General features: G+C 40.5%; 1 protein-coding gene across 4 annotated transcripts in view; it reads left to right on the top strand.

Moving 5' to 3' along the window:
• The first annotated feature begins 12932 nt into the window (after positions 1-12932).
• The window catches only part of chrna8 (cholinergic receptor, nicotinic, alpha 8), a 46819-nt gene continuing 40525 nt past the window's right edge, over positions 12933-19226 (top strand). For all 4 annotated transcript variants that reach the window (XM_053479381.1, XM_053479383.1, XM_053479384.1 and 1 more), the window contains exon 1: positions 12933-13078. In XM_053479381.1, coding sequence (XP_053335356.1) covers positions 13015-13078 — 64 coding nt within the window. In that variant the 5' untranslated portion in view covers positions 12933-13014. The remainder of the gene's footprint in view (positions 13079-19226) is intronic.

Below are 19226 nucleotides of genomic sequence, written 5' to 3' on the forward strand. Positions count from 1 at the left end.
ACTAGACAGAAAATGTGACCACAACATTGTGAATTGTGCGCATGATTCCATACTTTCCTAATATTTCATAATAACCTCTAGAATTCAGGGCAAGTCAGTGGTCATATTGATTTTCATCCTCTTCATATATTCCATAGCGTAATTCATTTCACAATACCTAACAAAGCTGCCTACATCATGCTTGTAGGAAATCTGTAGTGACCCGTGACACACTGAGCGTACTCCCCCGAGACGGTTTGTTTTCTAGACTGGTGCTTAATTGAATAAATTACATCTCTTACTAGGGCAATATTAAGTACCCTCTTACTGCTTCCACAGAATTTAGGAGGGTAGGTTGTAGCCAGGTGCTGCTTATCATCGGCCCTTGATTAACTGGTCGTTTTTGCAGTTTTCTGGTCTGGCACATTCAGATGTGTCTTACGACAATGCCAAGAGGGAAAATCATAATCAGTAGACTGACTAAAATCTGGTTTTATAAATCTGGAAAGATTTATAACCTAATCTGGTCAGGTTATTAAACCATTTCCAGGCAATTAAATTTTTTTTACAGTAAGAAAGATTATTCAGACAGTTGCCAATATTACCAGGAGCTACAAGTGGACGTCCCAGCACATGCTCCGCAATTTCAGATTATACAGTAAATCTTTCACTCAGAATCTTTCACTTAGAGAAATACAAAAAAGAGTTACATCTTAGACCCCACAGGCGTCAATGAGCATGTTAAACAGCACAATTAGAAGAAGACTAAACAAGTATGGTTTGTATGGAAGAGTTGCCAGGAGAATAAGGTTCACAAAACTGCATCTGAACAAACAACAATGTCCTATGAAGAGATGAGGACCAAGGTGGAGTGTCTTGGCCCAAATGCCCAGTGTCAGATTTGGCAAAAACCAAACAGAAACTGGTCGAGCTGTGGACCTGCCTCACTTTTTTTGGTGATGGAGATGATTGGCTCTTCCACTTTGAGGACTGTTGCTTTGTCTCAGGGTTGTATACATACACCTAACTTTTATCACTGTTAATGATCGTCTACGTGAAGGATGGGTGTCACTGTCATGACACGCTGACAACGGCAGCAATGTTGTGGATTGTTCTCCAATGATCATCATACACAAGTTTGAATGGTTTTGACATTTTTTGCGGGTTGAGCTGGTTGATGCTGTTCCCGATCTCTCCAGTGATGTTCTTAAGCTCTTGAAGTGCGTGTGCCACCCGAAGTCATGCTGAATCATGTCAAATGTTTTTGTGGCAGATTTGCCCAGTTTCACGCAGAATTTCGTGTTCGCTCTTTGTTGTAATTTGCTGTCTATAATGAAATAGCAGATGTGGCAATGCACATGGTCAGAGTAGCAGTTGAATAGCTCCTGTTGTACACAGAACAATGTCTTTTTGCACATTAACTTATGAAGTTCGGTGCTCCGTGTGACTATGTGTTAGCGTGTTACATAATTAATCTCAAAACATTTTGATATCGCCTCATATAAGTGAATGCCCAAAAAACAGGAATGAAATGAGGCAATGAAGATCGGCCCATAAGGATGTGAAAAACAGATAAAGTCATACAGAAAACGATTACTACAAGTTTTTGCTGCTAAACGTAGATCTACAGTACAAGCTGTTAAATCATGGGGTACTTAGTATTGCCCACATTTTTTTTCTTTTTTGTTAAATAAATAATAGCACGGTGAAAAAGTTATATGTTGTTGTTCTTCTGAAGTTGTTTTCGCCTAATACTAAGACCCATTTGTCATGCTCTTAGCTCACTTACGCTGTTTAAAGACCACTTCCATCTTTTGACATTTTTTTTCCCCATGCTATCATGCTCCTCACCACGCGATCATGTTTTCCCATGCTGTCATGTCTCTGCCCCTCATCCGCCGCTGATTTCTTCTGGCTTGAAGGTTCCTTGTGTGCCATTGGATCCTCTTGGATGGGAGCCGGCTCCTGGCCATCACCCATAGGACCCCTCTGTTAACACTAAGAATGTCAGGAAACCATTCTGAGAAGATCTGCCTCTTTGTCATCGACAAGGCACACGCCTCTTTGGTCCTCGGGCCCCCCTGACTAGCACTTCATGGCCCCCAGATCAACTGGACAAAGCATGTCATCACAGGTTGGAGCTCCTTATGTTCCACGACATGCCTTCATTCAGCGCTTTCTCTACAGTACCTTCTATTCCAGCCACACCCAACGAAACTCCGGACATCTCAATGTTCCCACTGAATAGCATGATCTCACTCAGACCTTAAACAAGGCCCGAGCCATATCACTCCCGCCACACCAACCATATGACTGTGTATTGATTTCCTCCCGGGCATCCCCCCTTTAAAAGGCAGATTTTACTCTCTGGCAGGCCAAGAAAGGGAGGCACAGAGTCCCTCACAGCTGGAATTATCTGTCCATCCTCGTGCAAGAAACGGACTAAGGCCACTAAGTACCATGTAGGGGACAGGGTCATGTTTGCTACCAGGGACAACCCACTTAAAACACTGTCACACAAACTGTCACCTCATTTCATCTGCCCCTTCACCGCGTCAGTCCATGCGCCGTCCGACTCCTGCCCCGCTTCTATGCGATACATTCACCCCACCTTCCATGTGTCCCAGCTCCGACGCATCGTGAACTGCCCGCTAAGTTGCAGCTTAGTCTCACGTCTCAGGGCTGTTAAAACGGTACGAAGCGCCTGGCTCTGCTTCAACGCCTGCATTTTCACCACCAAGGCTCCGCCTAAGCACTTCTTACACTACAGGCGATCTGACCTGCACCTACAACTGCACCTGGATCCATCTCCACAGCCCACAAGCCCCAACACATTACAATCAGATCATTTTTTATTATGTTTTTACACAAACACACAGAATTAAATATCTCCACACACACCTACATGTGACTTAATAGTATCAGACTCATACAACGCACACAATACTAACACACTTACCATCTCATTATCATCATTTATCACTAATTAGCACAAACACTAAAATAATAACAGAGGTTCTAGTTAATATAATTGAAAGTTATTCCTTCAATAAGTCACCTGTCACCCTGTTAGTGTTAAAGCGAAATGTCAAGTGGACATCTCTAGGCTCATGTTACACCATCTTGCTTTCACTGTGGAGCCATTTGGGGTTCAGTCACTAAAAACAGGGTGCCAAGGATATTTATTTTATGCTGGAATGGATTGCATTTGCACTACATCTAATTCAACAGGAGGTGGCAGTATGACTTAAGTAGATATCACAATCTGACCTACAGACAGTTTTACAGGTCGATGGTGCTCCTTACATTGTGTAAAATGTACTTAGGACCAGTGGGCCTCTGTTCCATTCCCACTGACGTACACCCTAACCCTAACCCTGATGAGAGCATAAGTACATATAGCCCAATACATTCGTTTACAACCCACTGGAATTACAGTACCCTGCGTCCACCAGCTTCAACCTCATGGACAGTAATTTGTGCTTTGTTTATGACATTTTTAGCATCTATTATGACAAATCTGGTTTGAGGAGGAAAAGTTTGATTTAGCATGGATGCACCCCATTTCTTTTCCTTTTTTAAAATCCTTTTTAATGGCTGAGAGGTACAAATGATTCTTCAACTGTCTAAACATGAAACAGAGAGGAAAGTGAAGTTACAGTGGGGGAGCAAGCATATATGTTTAAATAAGCTATAAAATACAACAGTATATAAATTATATACAATAAATATTTCAATGAATCAACCTGTACTAACCTTATCAGTATAAAATATTATTTCCTCCTTTCCAGCTTCACATGAGCATTTTCATATTCCAGTTGATTTGTTTAATTCCATTAGTCCAGCTTTTTATTATTATTTCAAAATGGTCTTTACCCCAAAAAGAATCCTGCTTTTCTCTATAATATTTATTTCAATTTGTACCTTAATCAAAATTAATATAGGATGCGTCTTTTGCAGCACTGTTCATTTCCTTCTGGCTCTAAGGCAGTTCCTCAGTACCAGTCCTAAGCCTGGAGGAATAGGTGGGTTTCAGCAGGACAGGCATAAAACCTGTGCCAGTAACCCAAGGATCGAATTCTCCAATGTGGCAACCCCGAGAAAAGTGCAAAGCCCAAGGAAATGAAAAAAAAAAAAAACCCTTCCTTATGGTTTTCAGGGATCATCCCAAATGCTCACACAAGCACTACGGGGCCACTCCGGTTCCAACCTCTTCCTGGTTCCTGCTTCCTGCATCAGGCCACGGTATTCCCTGTATATTACTAAAATATTATCTATAAATACTAATGAATAAATAGATGTGTCACTCTGTCCAGTACCTCAGGACACCAGAGGCTTCTACATCTATGGCAATAGTGAAGTAGTGCAGACATGATGGGTTGCGATCATTAACCTCATGGCCACTCGTTACTCTGGTTTTATGCTTTACATAGCATGATAAAACGTTTCCTATTAGGTCCTGTATATCAGAGTTCCCAGCCAGGCTCGATTCCCGTTTTTGAGTGCGTGGAGTTTGCATGTTCTCCCCGTGCTTGGTGGGTTTCCGCCGGGTACTCCGGTTTCCTCCCACGGGATAATTGAGTCAGTGAGAGCTCACTAAGGTCTTTCATCTGGGTCCATCTGCTTGAAAGCTAGTGTAACATTTGCGAGTTTGATAGCAAGTAAAAAAAAAGTGATAAAAAGCAAAAAAAATATTATAGGTTGTGTTAACTGATGGATTACAACCGAATTAACTAAAAGTGTCATTTTGCAATGTAGTGAAATTAGAATGTCCCTGTGAAATAAATGTTATTATAAAAATAAACATGGCATTGTGAAGCGCAAGCGCATTATGAAATAACAGTTTTTTTAATTAAATAAATGTACAATTATGAATCAAAAGTTTCATTATTGAAGAAGTAAGAGAAAGGGTGTTCTGATATAGTCCTGAATATGCGATGAATGTGCTGTTATGAAATTACCACATGATCATGAAATGCACTTGTTAAAAAAAAAAAAAAAAAATGTTTTTCAGGAAACAATTGTCACAGTAAAAAAAATGTCATGAAATAATTATCATTATATAATAAATGTGCAGCTCAAAAATAAATATGTAATTAATAAATAAATATGTCATTATGAAATAAATGTCCTATAATAAATGTTCTTATGAAACGTATGTCTTTTCTTTTTGGTGTTTATTGGCATTTGGCATCCACTGTGTTGCATTACCGCTACCTTCTGGTCTAGATCTTCTTCATTATTAAATAAATGTCATGAAATAAACATGTAATTATGAAATAAATATCATCATAAAATGTCTACTACTTCTTCCTCTTCTTGGTGTTTCTCGGCAGTTAGCAGCCACTGGGTTGCATTACCGCCACTTCTGTTTTTGATCTCCCTCATCTTCCTTTTATTTTAAATCTTCTTTTATACTGTAGTTTAGCCACCCTCAAGAAAACCAAGAGACCCTTATCCTCTTACTCCATTTTCTAAAATACTTTTCACAGTGTACTCAACCTTTCTAAATTCCCATTTCCCATTATGTTTTAAGCCGATCTACAAACTCATCTGAAATGATTGAATGTCATGAAACAAATGCCATTCTGAAATAAATGTGTAATTGTGAATTAAATGTCATGAAATGTCATTAGGAATAGACAATTGCCTTAGTATGAAATGAAAAGGGGCAAGATACAAATATCATAAAAAAATACAGTGGTGTGAAAAACTATTTGCCCCTTCCTGATTTCTTATTCTTTTGCATGTTTGTCACACTTAAATGTTTCTGCTCATCAAAAACCGTTAACTATTAGTCAAAGATAACATAATTAAACACAAAATGCAGTTTTTAAATGAAGGTTTACGTTATTAAGGGAGAAAAAAACTCCAAATCTACATGGCCCTGTGTGAAAAAGTGATTGCCCCCCTTGTTAAAAAATAACTTAACTGTGGTTTATCACACCTGAGTTCAATTTCTGTAGTCACCCCCAGGCCTGATTACTGCCACACCTGTTTCAAAAAAGATATCACTTAAATAGGAGCTACCTGACACAGAGAAGTAGACCAAAAGCACCTCAAAAGCTAGACATAATGCCAAGATCCAAAGAAATTCAGGAACAAATGAGAACAAAAGTATTTGAGATCTATCAGTCTGGTAAAGGTTATAAAGCCATTTCTAAAGCTTTGGGACTCCAGCGAACCACAGTGAGAGCCATTATCCACAAATGGCAAAAACATGGAACAGTGGTGAACCTTCCCAGGAGTGGCCGGCCGACCAAAATTACCCCAAGAGCGCAGAGACAACTCATCCGAGAGGCCACAAAAGACCCCAGGACAACATCTAAAGAACTGCAGGCCTCACTTGCCTCAAATAAAGTCAGTGTTCACGACTCCACCATAAGAAAGAGACTGGGCAAAAACGGCCTGCATGGCAGATTTCCAAGGCGCAAACCACTTTAAAGCAAAAAGAACATTAAGGCTCATCTTAATTTTGCTAAAAAAACATCCCAATGATTGCCAAGACTTTTGGGAAAATACCTTGTGGACCAACGAGACAAAAGTTGACCTTTTGTGGAAGGTGCGTGTCCCGTTACATCTGGCGTAAAAGTAACACAGCATTTCAGAAAAAGAACATCATACCAACAGTAAAATATGGTGGTGGTAGTGTGATGGTCTGGGGTTGTTTTGCTGCTTTAGGACCTGGAAGGCTTGCTGTGATAGATGGAACCATGAATTCTACTGTCTACTGTACCAAAAAATCCTGAAGGAGAATGTCTGGCCATCTGTTCATCAACTCAAGCTGAAGCGATCTTGGGTGCTGCAGCAGGACAATGACCCAAAACACACCAGCAAATCCACCTCTGAATGGCTGAAGAAAAACAAAATGAAGGCTTTGGAGTGGCCTAGTCAAAGTCCTGACCTAAATCCTATTGAGATGTTGTGGCATGACCTTAAAAAGGCGGTTCATGCTAGAAAACCCTCAAATAAAGCTGAATTACAACAATTCTGCAAAGATGAGTGGGCCAAAATTCCTCCCGAGCGCTGTAAAAGACTCGTTGCAAGTTATCGCAAACGCTTGATTGCAGTTATTGCTGCTAAGGGTGGCCCAACCAGTTATTAGGTTCAGGGGGCACTTACTTTTTCACACAGGGCCATGTAGGTTTGGATTTTTATTCTCCCTAAATAATAAAAACCATCATTTAAAAACTGCATTTTGTGTTTACTTGTGTTATCTTTGACTAATAATAATAATAGTTAAATGTGTTTGATGATCAGAAACATTTTGTGTGACAAACATGCAAAAGAATAAGAAATCAGGAAGGGGGCAAATAGTTTTTCACACCACTGTAGGTTCCATAAAATAAATGTCATTATGTAATTCATTTGTCATTATGGAATAAAAGAGCATTATACAATAGAGGACTTTGTGAGATATGCCTGAAAGTGAGACTCTCGAGTTTGTATCGGAAAGTCAGGTGATACAACTCAGGTGGACTCCAACCAAAGACGAAGAAGATAGAGTGTGTGGAAGTGCTGGATAAAGCAGAAGAGTAAAGACAGAGCAAGACAAGACAGGATCCGGGAAGGGATCATTTAACATTAAGAAGCATTTAACGGGAAGATGAAGAAAAATGAGACATACAGTCAGTGATAATATAACCTAATGGATTCCAGCCGATGTTAAACAACACAAAAAGAAAAAGGAAACAAATCTGTCATAGGAATAAATAATTGCTTTATTATTAAATAAAAGGGGCAACATACATATGACATTTAAAAATTAAGTTTAATGAAATTTGTCATTATGAAATAAAATGGCATTATAAAACATGTTTTATTATGATATATAAATAGATACTATAACAAAAATAATCATTATCATTACTTTATAGTTTTGTCATGGGCATAATTATTTTATTTTGTTTTTGACTAAAACCGCGTTCCACATTAAGGAGCTTGAGGCATCACTGACTCTTAACTGACTTTTGTGCATTAGCAAGACCATACAGTATGTTTCAAGATTTGTCATTTCTTAATGACATTTTTGCCTGATTGCATATACATATAGGGTGATTCACTTGAAAAAGGCCCAGAATATTCTGCAATCATACCCGCTATGATGAAGCAATCTAAACCAAAAAAATACTCTACATACCGTGCCTTGACATATGTGTAATGGATTGCATAACATGCGATGCTGGAAGTGATCTTCATTTTCTGCCAGGCACATTTCGATGCGTAGCTCCATGTTCCTGAACATACAGGAACCAGTGACAGTATCTGACTCTTTTCTCTATATCCCTTGCTTTGAGCTCCTGAACGACAGTGACACGATATGCCTGCAACTTTGCAGCTCTTGTCATGACATGGTGAACTAGACCTCTTTCAGATTGCTTCATCCTAGGAAGAGTTATTGCAGAATATTCAGGGCCTCATTCGTGTGAATCACCTGTTCAGTGTGTCACCTCCGTTTGTGTGGAAGCTTAAGATAAACATTACACCCTACATTTTTGCTTAGCCATGGCTCAGAATTTTCAGTTGCATCAGCTCGGATTATCGACAAACTTAAGCTGCTTGTTAGCCAGAAGTTTTTGAGTTTTAAGTCCTGGATAAAGAGTCTCACTTGTGTCACAGTTCGTTAGCTAAGATGGCTAAATGGCAGCCGCAAGAGAGCTGGCTCAGGTTCACCTGCAGTGAAGAGCGCACTCAGGTAACGAGAGTGGACACGATGCCAGGTTGAATTTGTATGTACCCCCCCCCCCCCCCACACACACTATACACATAAACATACGCGCACACACATAGGCTAGCTGTCATCGTACTCTCAGGGGAATCTATCTAGCGTAAACAATTTCATAAAGTAATCTATTGCTGTACCTCATGTTAGGGATGAGTGACATGTAGCTCAGTGGTTGAGGGTTTTGTTTATGAATCAGTGACAGAAAGTTGGGCGATCAATTAAAATTTTTTGACGTATAAACCTCAAAAAATTTAAATGTTTAATATGAGATAACAAACAGACAAAGTGTAACCCAGGTTTGATCCTGAACTTGTATCTCGTGTATGAGCCTGTGTTGAGTTTCACATCTTCTCTCTGTGGCCCAGATCTGATGTCGTTTCCGATTTGGCCGACTTAAAGGTCAGCGTTAAAGGTGTGAATATCTCTGTCCGTCTGTATCTCTCTCTCGCTTTCTTTCTCTCAGTCCCTCTGTCTCCTGGGATTGAAGGAACCATTCAATCGTCTCCCACTATGTGTGTGTTTGTGAGAAACAGAGAGAGACACGGATTCGAGGACAGACCCGGTTTACAGTCACACTTACGGCGTCTGAGGATTTCTTTCTGTGTACGTGTTTATAAGACAACTGGGTTAGTTTGAACAAGAATGAGTGACACTATTATTAAGTATTTCGCTTCTCTGAGACAGAAATCGTGACAAGTGTTCAGGAATGAATGAAAAAGCAGCAGGGATGCTAACTAGGCCATGTGGTGTCACGTAGCCGTGCTCTTCTATTGTGTTGATGTCTCCTGGCGACAGAAATGCTGACTTACTGTCAGCCTTCCACTCACTGTAGATGTCTTTACTGACAAAAATTAGATGTCTACTGTAGTTTTTCCAATCGAAGTGAAAGTTTTTAATATAGAAACTACAGCTCTTGTGACTCTTCAATCTAAATTAAGTCACAGGGTCTGTGCATGGAATTTGCATGTTCTCATTGTGCATGGTCAGTTACCTTTGGGTACTTTGGTTTCTTTTAACAGTTAAAAGAGATACTGATTAGACTAGTGTGTGAATGTGTGTATGTGCTGTCTGTGATGGATTGGCACCCTGTCCAGGGTGTACCCTGACTCGTGCCCTAACTCTCCTGGGACACACTTCAGACCCCACAAGTGGTACAGCAAGTTTTCCGCTTGGCCCCGTGGTTAACTAAAGACAGTGATGCAGTGGCGCTTTAATTCTTTAGCCTATTAATAACATGTTAACATCTAAACAGTTAAGCACAATATTACACAAATATATTGTTTAGGTGTTGATTGTTCTGTCCACAATCCCAAGCTAAGCTCCCCATCAGAAGGAGAAGAAGACCATGAAGTTCCAGCCTCGTCCTAAAAATATCAAAGAGCGCAGCAGGAACAAGAAATGGAAATGGAAATTATCAAGTTCATAATACCTACTAGCCATGCCCTTGTCAGGTCCCCAATACGTCTATCATGTTGTCATTAATTTCCACTTACGTACATGATCACCCACTCACCAGGGGCCTCATGTATTAATGCTGCGTACGCACAACAACTTTGCTTACGGCAGTTTTCATGCTCACGGTCGGATTTACTAACAGTGAAATTAACGTGAGAATGTGCGTTCTTCCACGCCAACTTCATGTCTGGCGTTCGTGTATTTCTTGTGTGTGTTTGTTTTATTTTCGTTGGCGACTCCTAGAGGCAATTATGTTAAATTGCACACTACAAAGTATCGCAATTTTAAAAATAATAAAAAAACTTAAAAAAAACAATTTTAAGCTATTAATTTAAAATTGATAAAATGGGTTAATTAACACAATATTTTTCTACTAATTATGTGATTTAGAACATATAAAAGCATTTGCAAATGTATACAATCCTTAGTCTATGGCAATGGCAGTGTTGGCCTTATTAGAGGACATTGTCAATGGCCGAATTCGAAGGGAACGCGTTTTTTAGGGATCACAGTGAGTTTCTGGCCCACGATGATGACTGGCTTATTAGCCGTTTCAGATTTCCAAGAGCTATCCTCTTGGAGCTCTGTGCTGAGTTGGGTCCAAATTTGGAAAGAGAGACAGCGAGGAGCCACGCAATACTTGTTCCCTTACAGGTGCTGACAACGCTTGGTTTCCTGGCAACTGGTTCTTTCCAAAGGGAACTAGCAGACCGCTCGGGGTTAAGCCAGTTGTCTTTGAGCCGTGCAATGCCAGCTGTATGGGACGGGATCATCTGCATGTCCAGCAGGTATACAGTATAAGGTTTTCATACCATGCAGTTGACCAGCCAAACATTAAAGCGCAATTTGCAGCGATCGCCGGTTTTCCTAATGTAATCGGAGCGATCGACTGCACGCACATTACTATAAAGGCGCCTTCTGAAGATGATTTTGCATACGTGAATCAGAAACATTTCCATTCAATAAATGTGCAAATAATATGTGATGCTCAAATGTGCCTAACAAATATTGTGGCAAGATGGCCTGGGACAACCCATGATTCATTCATCCTCACAACAGCATGGTTGGGATGAGGCTCCAAGGTGGCAGGGTGCGCGATGGGTGGCTTCTTGGTGAGTGATGTATTTAAAGATATCATTCCAGCTAATTTTTTTTTTTTTTGTTATTAATTCTGGAGGACAAACTTGCAAATAACACAGTTTTTCTCCGGTCTACCTCCGATAGGAGCACCTCCAATTTACATTCTGCGAAGTTTCTCTTCTTGTTTGCTTTTGCCATTGCTTTTTCGTTTGGTTTTGCCAAAGTGGAGTCATTACCATATTTATACGGGGGAGGAGGCAGGGAGGGGTTTTGCGCTCGTGCACGTGCGCTCAATTTCACATTAATTTAGATGTACAAAGAGAATATGTGTGGGATTTCGCGTACGCAGTGTTTCATACATCAGATTTTTTTACTGCGTACGCACATTTACAGCTTTGTCCGTATGCAATGTTTTAGTATGAATTCAACGCAAGTCTTCGTACATGAAGCCCCAGGTCCGGTGTGATCGAACTGAGTTGTTACTGTGTCTGATCTGATCGTGCAATGCTTTTACCAGGGGCTTATCACGAGCTTACTATGTTGTCATTGCATCTTTGGTATAAATCCAGTGATGCGACCTGAACAACACCTTTCATCATGAAGTGATTGGTGAGAGAAATTAGATCCAATATTTATACTAAATTATCTAAATGTGACATGGACACACTGATACCCTGCTGCATGAGCATCATAAACGTGGTAAGCACCAGAAGAACGTAATATGAATTTTCGGTTTTCTTCAACATGGTACGTTATGATGAGGAAGTCATGCTACGCATTTTATGTGCCAAATTATGACCTGATTACAAGAGCAATTGGCACGTTGACACATTGCACCAATGTGTGTTTGCATGGAGTTTGCATGAATAATTGTGTGTTGGGGACCAGTGTTGGGTGTACTGTAACAACGCGTTAGAATACTTGGATTACTTTTTTAATGTAACGAGTAATTTAACGCGTTAGGTCCGCCATTTAGGTACTCAGTTATTTAATTATATTTTAGAAAATGTAATCCGTTATTCAGACAATTTATGTAATCCGTGAGCCAGACAGCAGTCATTTCCAATCTGTTAATGTATGTGTGTGAAAGTCGTCCTACGAGCCCCGCCCCCAATAACCCGCCCCCCTCTGTTATTCCTGCTGTTATACCCCTATCTCACCAATGCGGTTCGACTATGCGAGGACCGACGCGCGTAAAGATGGAACCCTAATCACAGCGCCAAAACTGGCGGTGAATGATGATGAACTGTACTTACGGCCACCGCGTGAAACTGCGTAGGTGGGATAGGGGTATTAGTAGTTAACAGATTATGGGCCAAACTTCACTGAGTGATGATGGTAGAATAATTATAAAGGTCTTGAATAAAACTACATGCATAAGGAATCACAAAGGAGTTTTCATTTTGTGCAGTGGAATAGTACTCGAACTAGTTACTTTTATTAGAATGTAACGCTGTAATATAACTGATTACTTTTTATGCCACCCTACAGCCTGCCAAGATAAGCGGTATGGAAAACGGACGGATGGATGCACAGATAGATGCACAGACAAGCCAACGCAACAGATTAAATGAGACTGGTGCATAGGCATGCATGCATGTGAGCGCGCGTGCACGCGCACGAGTGTGTGTGTGTGTCTGTGAGAGAGAGAGAGAGAGAGAGAGGTGGATGTGTATTCTGCGCGTGCTTCGGAGCTCGCACTTAAAGTTTAGTCGCTGAGGAGCGCGAGCCTGCACTCACTCACTCACGCGAACACACACACGCTCGCGCGCACCATGCACAGATTTACTGCACTCCTACACGTCGTCTTTTACCTGTGGACGTCATTTTGTGTCAAAGGTAGGTCGTTTATGTGTGTGTGTATTGTTTAAGCATTTGTTAAAATTCTGTATTAACGCTGTTTTGTACATTTTTCTCGTAACCCGCTGCACCATGGTGACGCGCGTGCCGTAAAGGCGACCGTTAATTTTGATATATTTTTTCCCCTCAGGCGTGTTAGCATTTAGCTTTGGACACTTTTTTTTTAATTTTTTTATAAAAATATGTATTTAGACGATAAATTACCCGGTTTAACCCACAGATGTGAGGTAATATTACTATCAAATAGCATTCTCAACATACTTTCAACATGTTTATTGGTTATTTTTTTTTACTTCTTATTTATATAAAAAAAAATGTATATATTTTTTGTACATTGGTCAGAACTCACTCTTTCAATCATTGATCATTTCATACATGATCAAGATCATTTCATACATGAGAGGACTAAAAAACAGTCTTAGAATTTTTTTGTGGTCTGTACTGTACCAGCACCATAAAAGAAATGAAAATGTAGAGTAAAAGATGTTATGAACAGTTATGTGTGGGATTTAATAATTTACTTTAAAATAATCTACTAATGCGCTCCTGTCTCAATGTAAACAACACCTGCACCAATAGATATTAATTAGAAAAGATAAAGTGAATATTTTTACTGGGATTAGTTCATATTTTCACTTTGGCTGAAATAACAGCGCTAAAGTGGTATAAGTGAATTTTAACACGCTGGAGTCGTTTTAAGACAGAACTTCATCTTAAATCTTACTTTTTCCATTTCTCATCTGTGATTTACTCTCCGATTACCGAACAGGGAGTGTATTTGTCTGACCACCAAAGAAGTACAACTTAGTGTAAACATAAAATTTTCTGTATCCTCTCTTTCTCATTGAGTGTAATAAGATAAAAATGACAGTAACAAAAAAATAACAGGAGCCAATATACTGTACATACTGTATAATGTTCTCACGCCAAACAGAATTTTGTGAAATTACAGTTTTAAAAAAAAAATGAAGGGGTTCATCTTTGGTGCAGGCAGACATGTACATGGGGTTTTACCTAAAACAATGATAATATTGCCGATTACATTAAAGCTGATCAGATTATTTTTAGCTTTAAGCTTTTAAGTATTTCTACAAACTCTTCTCAACGAGGCATACTCTATTCAGCTAGTTATACTATAGAAATGTCCCTAAAACCAACGATATAACATATTTCAGAGCCCAATGTTCAGTGATAAAATGTTAAAGTATTATATTACTCAGATATAATTCATTAGATAAATGTAATTTCATAAATGTGGACTAATATGTTTTTATTTTTAAAAAACTATCAGGATGAGTCAATTTATTTTTGTCCTTGCTTTTCAATACACTTTGTCCATCTGTCCATCAACAAGCTTCCATATTTCCTTATTAAAAATTGTTACTAGGCTGAGCTGCGGGTCACAAATGCACCGCTGTCTTCACTTCTTCATCAGAAGTAAGTCTTCATCCTCGTAGTTCTGCTTTCATGGGACCAAACAAGTGAAAGTCTGATGGAGTGAGATCAGGACTATAGGGAGAGAATGCTTTAACACCTCAAAACAAAGTCATCAGTGTAAACAGAAGTGTGCAGACGACGTGCATTGTCACGCGAGATCACGACTCCTTTGGATATCAGTCCTCTGTGTTTAATCCAAAGTTTAGTCCTCAATAAGCGTCTTACTGTATTGTTAATTGTTCAACTTTCTTCCTGATGATGTTCCAATACTTCTGGCCCTTGAGAATCCCAGAAAACTTTTCATAAGCATTGATAAATTTTACAGCTATTAGTTGACTTTTTCAACTTTTTCTCGGTCAGCGATTGAGGATGTTTCTGTTCCATGGTCTGTTGTTTACTTTTAGACTCGTAGTGATGAATCTGTGTCCCATCACCAGTAATGATTGTCTTTAAGAAACTTTCACATTCGAAATTGCTAATTCTGTCTGTAGATATCTAAATGCTTCTATTTATGCTCTTCCATGAGTTGTTTAGGCACCAGCTAGACCCTTAGACCACAAAAAAAAAAAAACACAAACAAACTGCACAGCAGTGACTGGGAAGACAGTAGCAGTGAACGAAAAAAACCCAGATAAAACTCAAGAGTTTTAATATAATTGCGGATAATTTTAGAACCTTATATTAATGTCTTTTAGAAAAAGGTACAAACACTAACTCTCCATCCCTGACCTGAATGAAGTCACGACGAAGGGCAAAGTTCTAAAGACTTTCAAATGAAGGAAAACCTGACACTGACACTGGAGACTCCTTCCATAAGTGTGTGTGTATATATCGCCATATTGAGGTCTTGCATGGGTTGAACCCGTTAAGCACGGACACGAGGCGAGAGCTTATGGAAGAAAGGATCATTTATTTAGAAAAATTGGGGTGGGAAGGGATTAAAGGGGGAAGGACGGAAAGAAAGGAAAGGAAGGAATGTGCCCGTGCAGTTCTAGTGGGCAGTGCCCCGCTGGCATGCGGGCACAGGCTGGTTGGGCAGAGTGGAAGCGTAGGCCTACGTCGACAATCGCTTGTGCCCGGCAGCTTCCAGCTCTCTTTGTGGGCTCTGCTTCAGACGGGAGTCCTGTCTGACATCTGGCGTCTGCGCGGCTTTCCCCGGCTGGGAACAGGGGCTGTGACGTGATCACCATGTGGCCTTTTCCTCCTCGGGGTGAGAGCCGCGGGAGCTCCAGCAGTGAGCTCGCGGCTGTCCTCAACACAGCGTTCAGAGGAGTACTCAACTCTTTGTCCCTGGGGTGCATTCCATTGCCCTGCTAGCTTGCCGCTCTTACGCCTTCTGCGCGTGTCGCACTCGCACCGTGTAGTAAAGTTCAGTAGCCCAACAGACCTTGAGCTACACTCCCCGTTTTATAGCGTGGGGAGAAGCCTGTGATCATTAATGCCGATGACTCACCAGCTGTGCCTAATTCCGCGGCCCAGCTCATTCGCGCACCTGAAGGAAGGGAGGCCGTCTAGCTAGTGAGCTTTGGAGTGAGTGAGGAGTGATATTGATATGGGTGCACGCTCATCACAGACAGACGCCGTGACATTGCCCTCAGCTCACGGTCGCTGCTGAAACTGCCGAGTAAGACCCTGGCCTCGTTCGGGACTTAACCCAAGGTCCGTGCCAGGTTCCCCCTTGCCCCCGCAATTTCTACCAGACCTGCACAGGCACATTCTTTCGTACCCTTTCTCTCCATCCTCCCTCCTTTAACTTTTTCCTTCCCTAATTTTATCTAAATAAATTACCCTTTTTCTCATAAGACCTCACATCGTGTTTGTGCTTTACCATGCAACATGGGTCGAACCCGTTAAAATACCGTATATGTATACTTACAGTGTATATTTAAAATGTAGGATATGTGTTGGTTAAGGAATCCATGCAACGTCACATAGTTCGGTGCTTGAAGAAAGAAACAACCTAAATTTTGTAAATCCTTAAAAATGTGTGTGTGTGTGTGTTTAATATGCCATTTGCCTTCCAGCCCCATTTGCTTTAAGCTGCATGTGCAATGGCATGTGCTTAAAATATTCACTGTGTCATTGTTTCTCCTGCTGCCTTAAAAGCACGGAATGAAAGCGTGTTAATTCTGTGTATAAGAGTGTGTGTGTGTGTGTGTGTGTGTAATCGTATACCCTGTTCTGACAGCCTGTAATTGTCACTACTGAAGGTGTGTCTGTTTTGAGTGGAGTTCTATTTATCATTTCGCACATCTACCTGTAAATGGAATCGCTATTCGTGAATACTAAAACAGTCAGGACAAGGTCACCCTGTCTGAGAGCGCGCAGCCGACACCCCCCGGCGTCGAATCCATTCAGTGTTAAATGAACCACCCGCGGAGCAGAGCTACCCCCTGCTATGCTGAATTAACACCTATAGTGTGGAGTTGCCTCCTGCGGTCCTGGAACTTGTACAGTCTGCTGCACCCCACAATACAGTCTTAAAATAAACACTTTCATAATCTTGAATTACTACTTGCCCTCTTGGATTAAGGAAAGTGAGGAGTAAAACACTTCATGCTGTGCTGTTCTGGGAAAACAATCAGTTTGATGATGTATCTTTGTTAGTGAACCAAAGTTATTTTCCTATGATAGCTCTTGCCAATGTGTTTTAGTCATTTTATCCACATCAATTAGGGTTGACATAAATGCAGTTAGGGTTTGAAACTAATTAGGTTGTGTTTGACACAAATGTGGTTGGAGTTTGACACGAATGAGGTTGGGGTTTGACGCAATTGTGGGTGTTGACACACATGTGGTTTTGGTTTGACACAAATGTGGTTTTGGTTTGACACAAATGTGGTTGAGGTTTGATGCAAATAAGGTTATGGTTTGACACAAATATGGGTAGGGTTTGACACAAATGAGGTTGAGCACTTTGTGCACATGGGTTTGACACAAATGAAGATAAGGTTTGACAAATGCAGTTGGGGTTTGACACAAGTGAGGATGGAATTTGATGCAAATGAGGTTAAGGTTTGACACAAATATGGGTAGGGTTTGACACAAATGAGGTTGAGCACTTTGTGCACATGGGTTTGACACAAATGAAGATAAGGTTTGACAAATGCAGTTGGGGTTTGACACAAGTGAGGATGGAATTTGATGCAAATGAGGCTAAGGTTTGACACAAATATGGGTAGGGTTTGACACAAATGCGGTTGAGCACTTTGTGCACATGGATTTGAGACAAATGAGGATAAGGTTTGACAAATGCAGTTGGGGGGTTTGACACAAATGAGGATGGAATTTGATGCAACTGAGCCTTGGGTTTGACTCAAATGCGGTTGGGGTTTGATGCAATTGAGGTTGAGGTTTGATGCAAATGAGGTTGGGGTTTGGCGCAAATGAGGTTGGGATTTACACAAATGTGGATTGCGTTTTAGTGCGAATCTAATACGAATCCAGTTGTGGTTTTTGGTTTGCAAATATTGGTTTATAGTTTTTAAAAATCCATTTATGATTAAATTTAATGTTGTGGAATATCCATGAATCCCATGAGCAAACGCTGACATCAAAGATGCCTCCTAAAAACTAAACATCTCCTCACAGAAGCTTTTGCTTTATTAAAGCTCATGAGTTGTTACTATAGAATCAATATCTTCTGACCATTTATAATCACAGATTCAGCAGTGGTATACGTCTGAATAGTTAAATCATGGTATAGTATCACTTTGTAACCTTTTTGTTTGCGTAACCTTGAATGTGCGGCTTATGACCTTTGACCCATGACCCTCTGCTGACCATAAGGTGAAATGCAATGGCAGCAAAAACACTTCAGTCTGGAGGCGGAGCTTGCACATGTAATAGCACAAAAAATATACAACATGTTTGTGCTATTATGTGTTTTTTTTGTTATACAACATGTATACACAAACAATACATTCTTTATTATAATTTTTTGAGTATTTGAAATGAAGTCGTGTCTATTGCAAGCTTCTCTTTTTTTCGAGAATAAAAGACTGATTATTAAAGGTCAGCTGCAGCAGCGTTATGCGATTCTGATGTAATGGCTTCCCTGCTGCAACACCTGACTTGACCCATTAGTCATGGAGCATCGCAACGAGGACACACACGTGTAACGGCTCACCGTGATACGGCGTTCTGATCCTGGATTTATATCCAGCTTTATGCTTCATCATCAGGTTTGGGAAATGGGACGCGCAGACAATCTGTAACATCTGTAGGTGTGTAGATTTACAAACCCAAGCGGATTTGGCTGAGACTTTCTCACTGAGCCGTGACGCTTCCAAGGCCGGCCAGGAAAAGGGTGCCACTTCGAAGCTCTGAAAGTTACTCCATTTCCATACTTAGATGTTCAGAGTACCGGGAACAAGTGGGTTTAACATTGGAAATGTGTTTTATTACGGGTTTCTGCAGTCATGTAAAGAGGGAAGGTTTTTTTATGTTTAAGGCTAGTTCTCATCGAGTTCCTGAAACACAGTGATAAATTCATACATGAGACCTTATCTAAAGTTTGAAACGAACCACAGCTGGACATTTTACATCCAAAATCTGTAAACTTCTACACACACACACACACACACACACACACACCAAGGTGTTGTTGCTAGAGTTGACGTGAAGCTCATTCTGAAACAGTCTGCTATCTGTCGTGAACAGAAGAGTCTCCTCATTCAGCCTGGTGATT

This window comes from Clarias gariepinus, chromosome 20 (genome assembly GCF_024256425.1).
Source record: "Clarias gariepinus isolate MV-2021 ecotype Netherlands chromosome 20, CGAR_prim_01v2, whole genome shotgun sequence".
NCBI lineage: Eukaryota > Metazoa > Chordata > Actinopteri > Siluriformes > Clariidae > Clarias > Clarias gariepinus.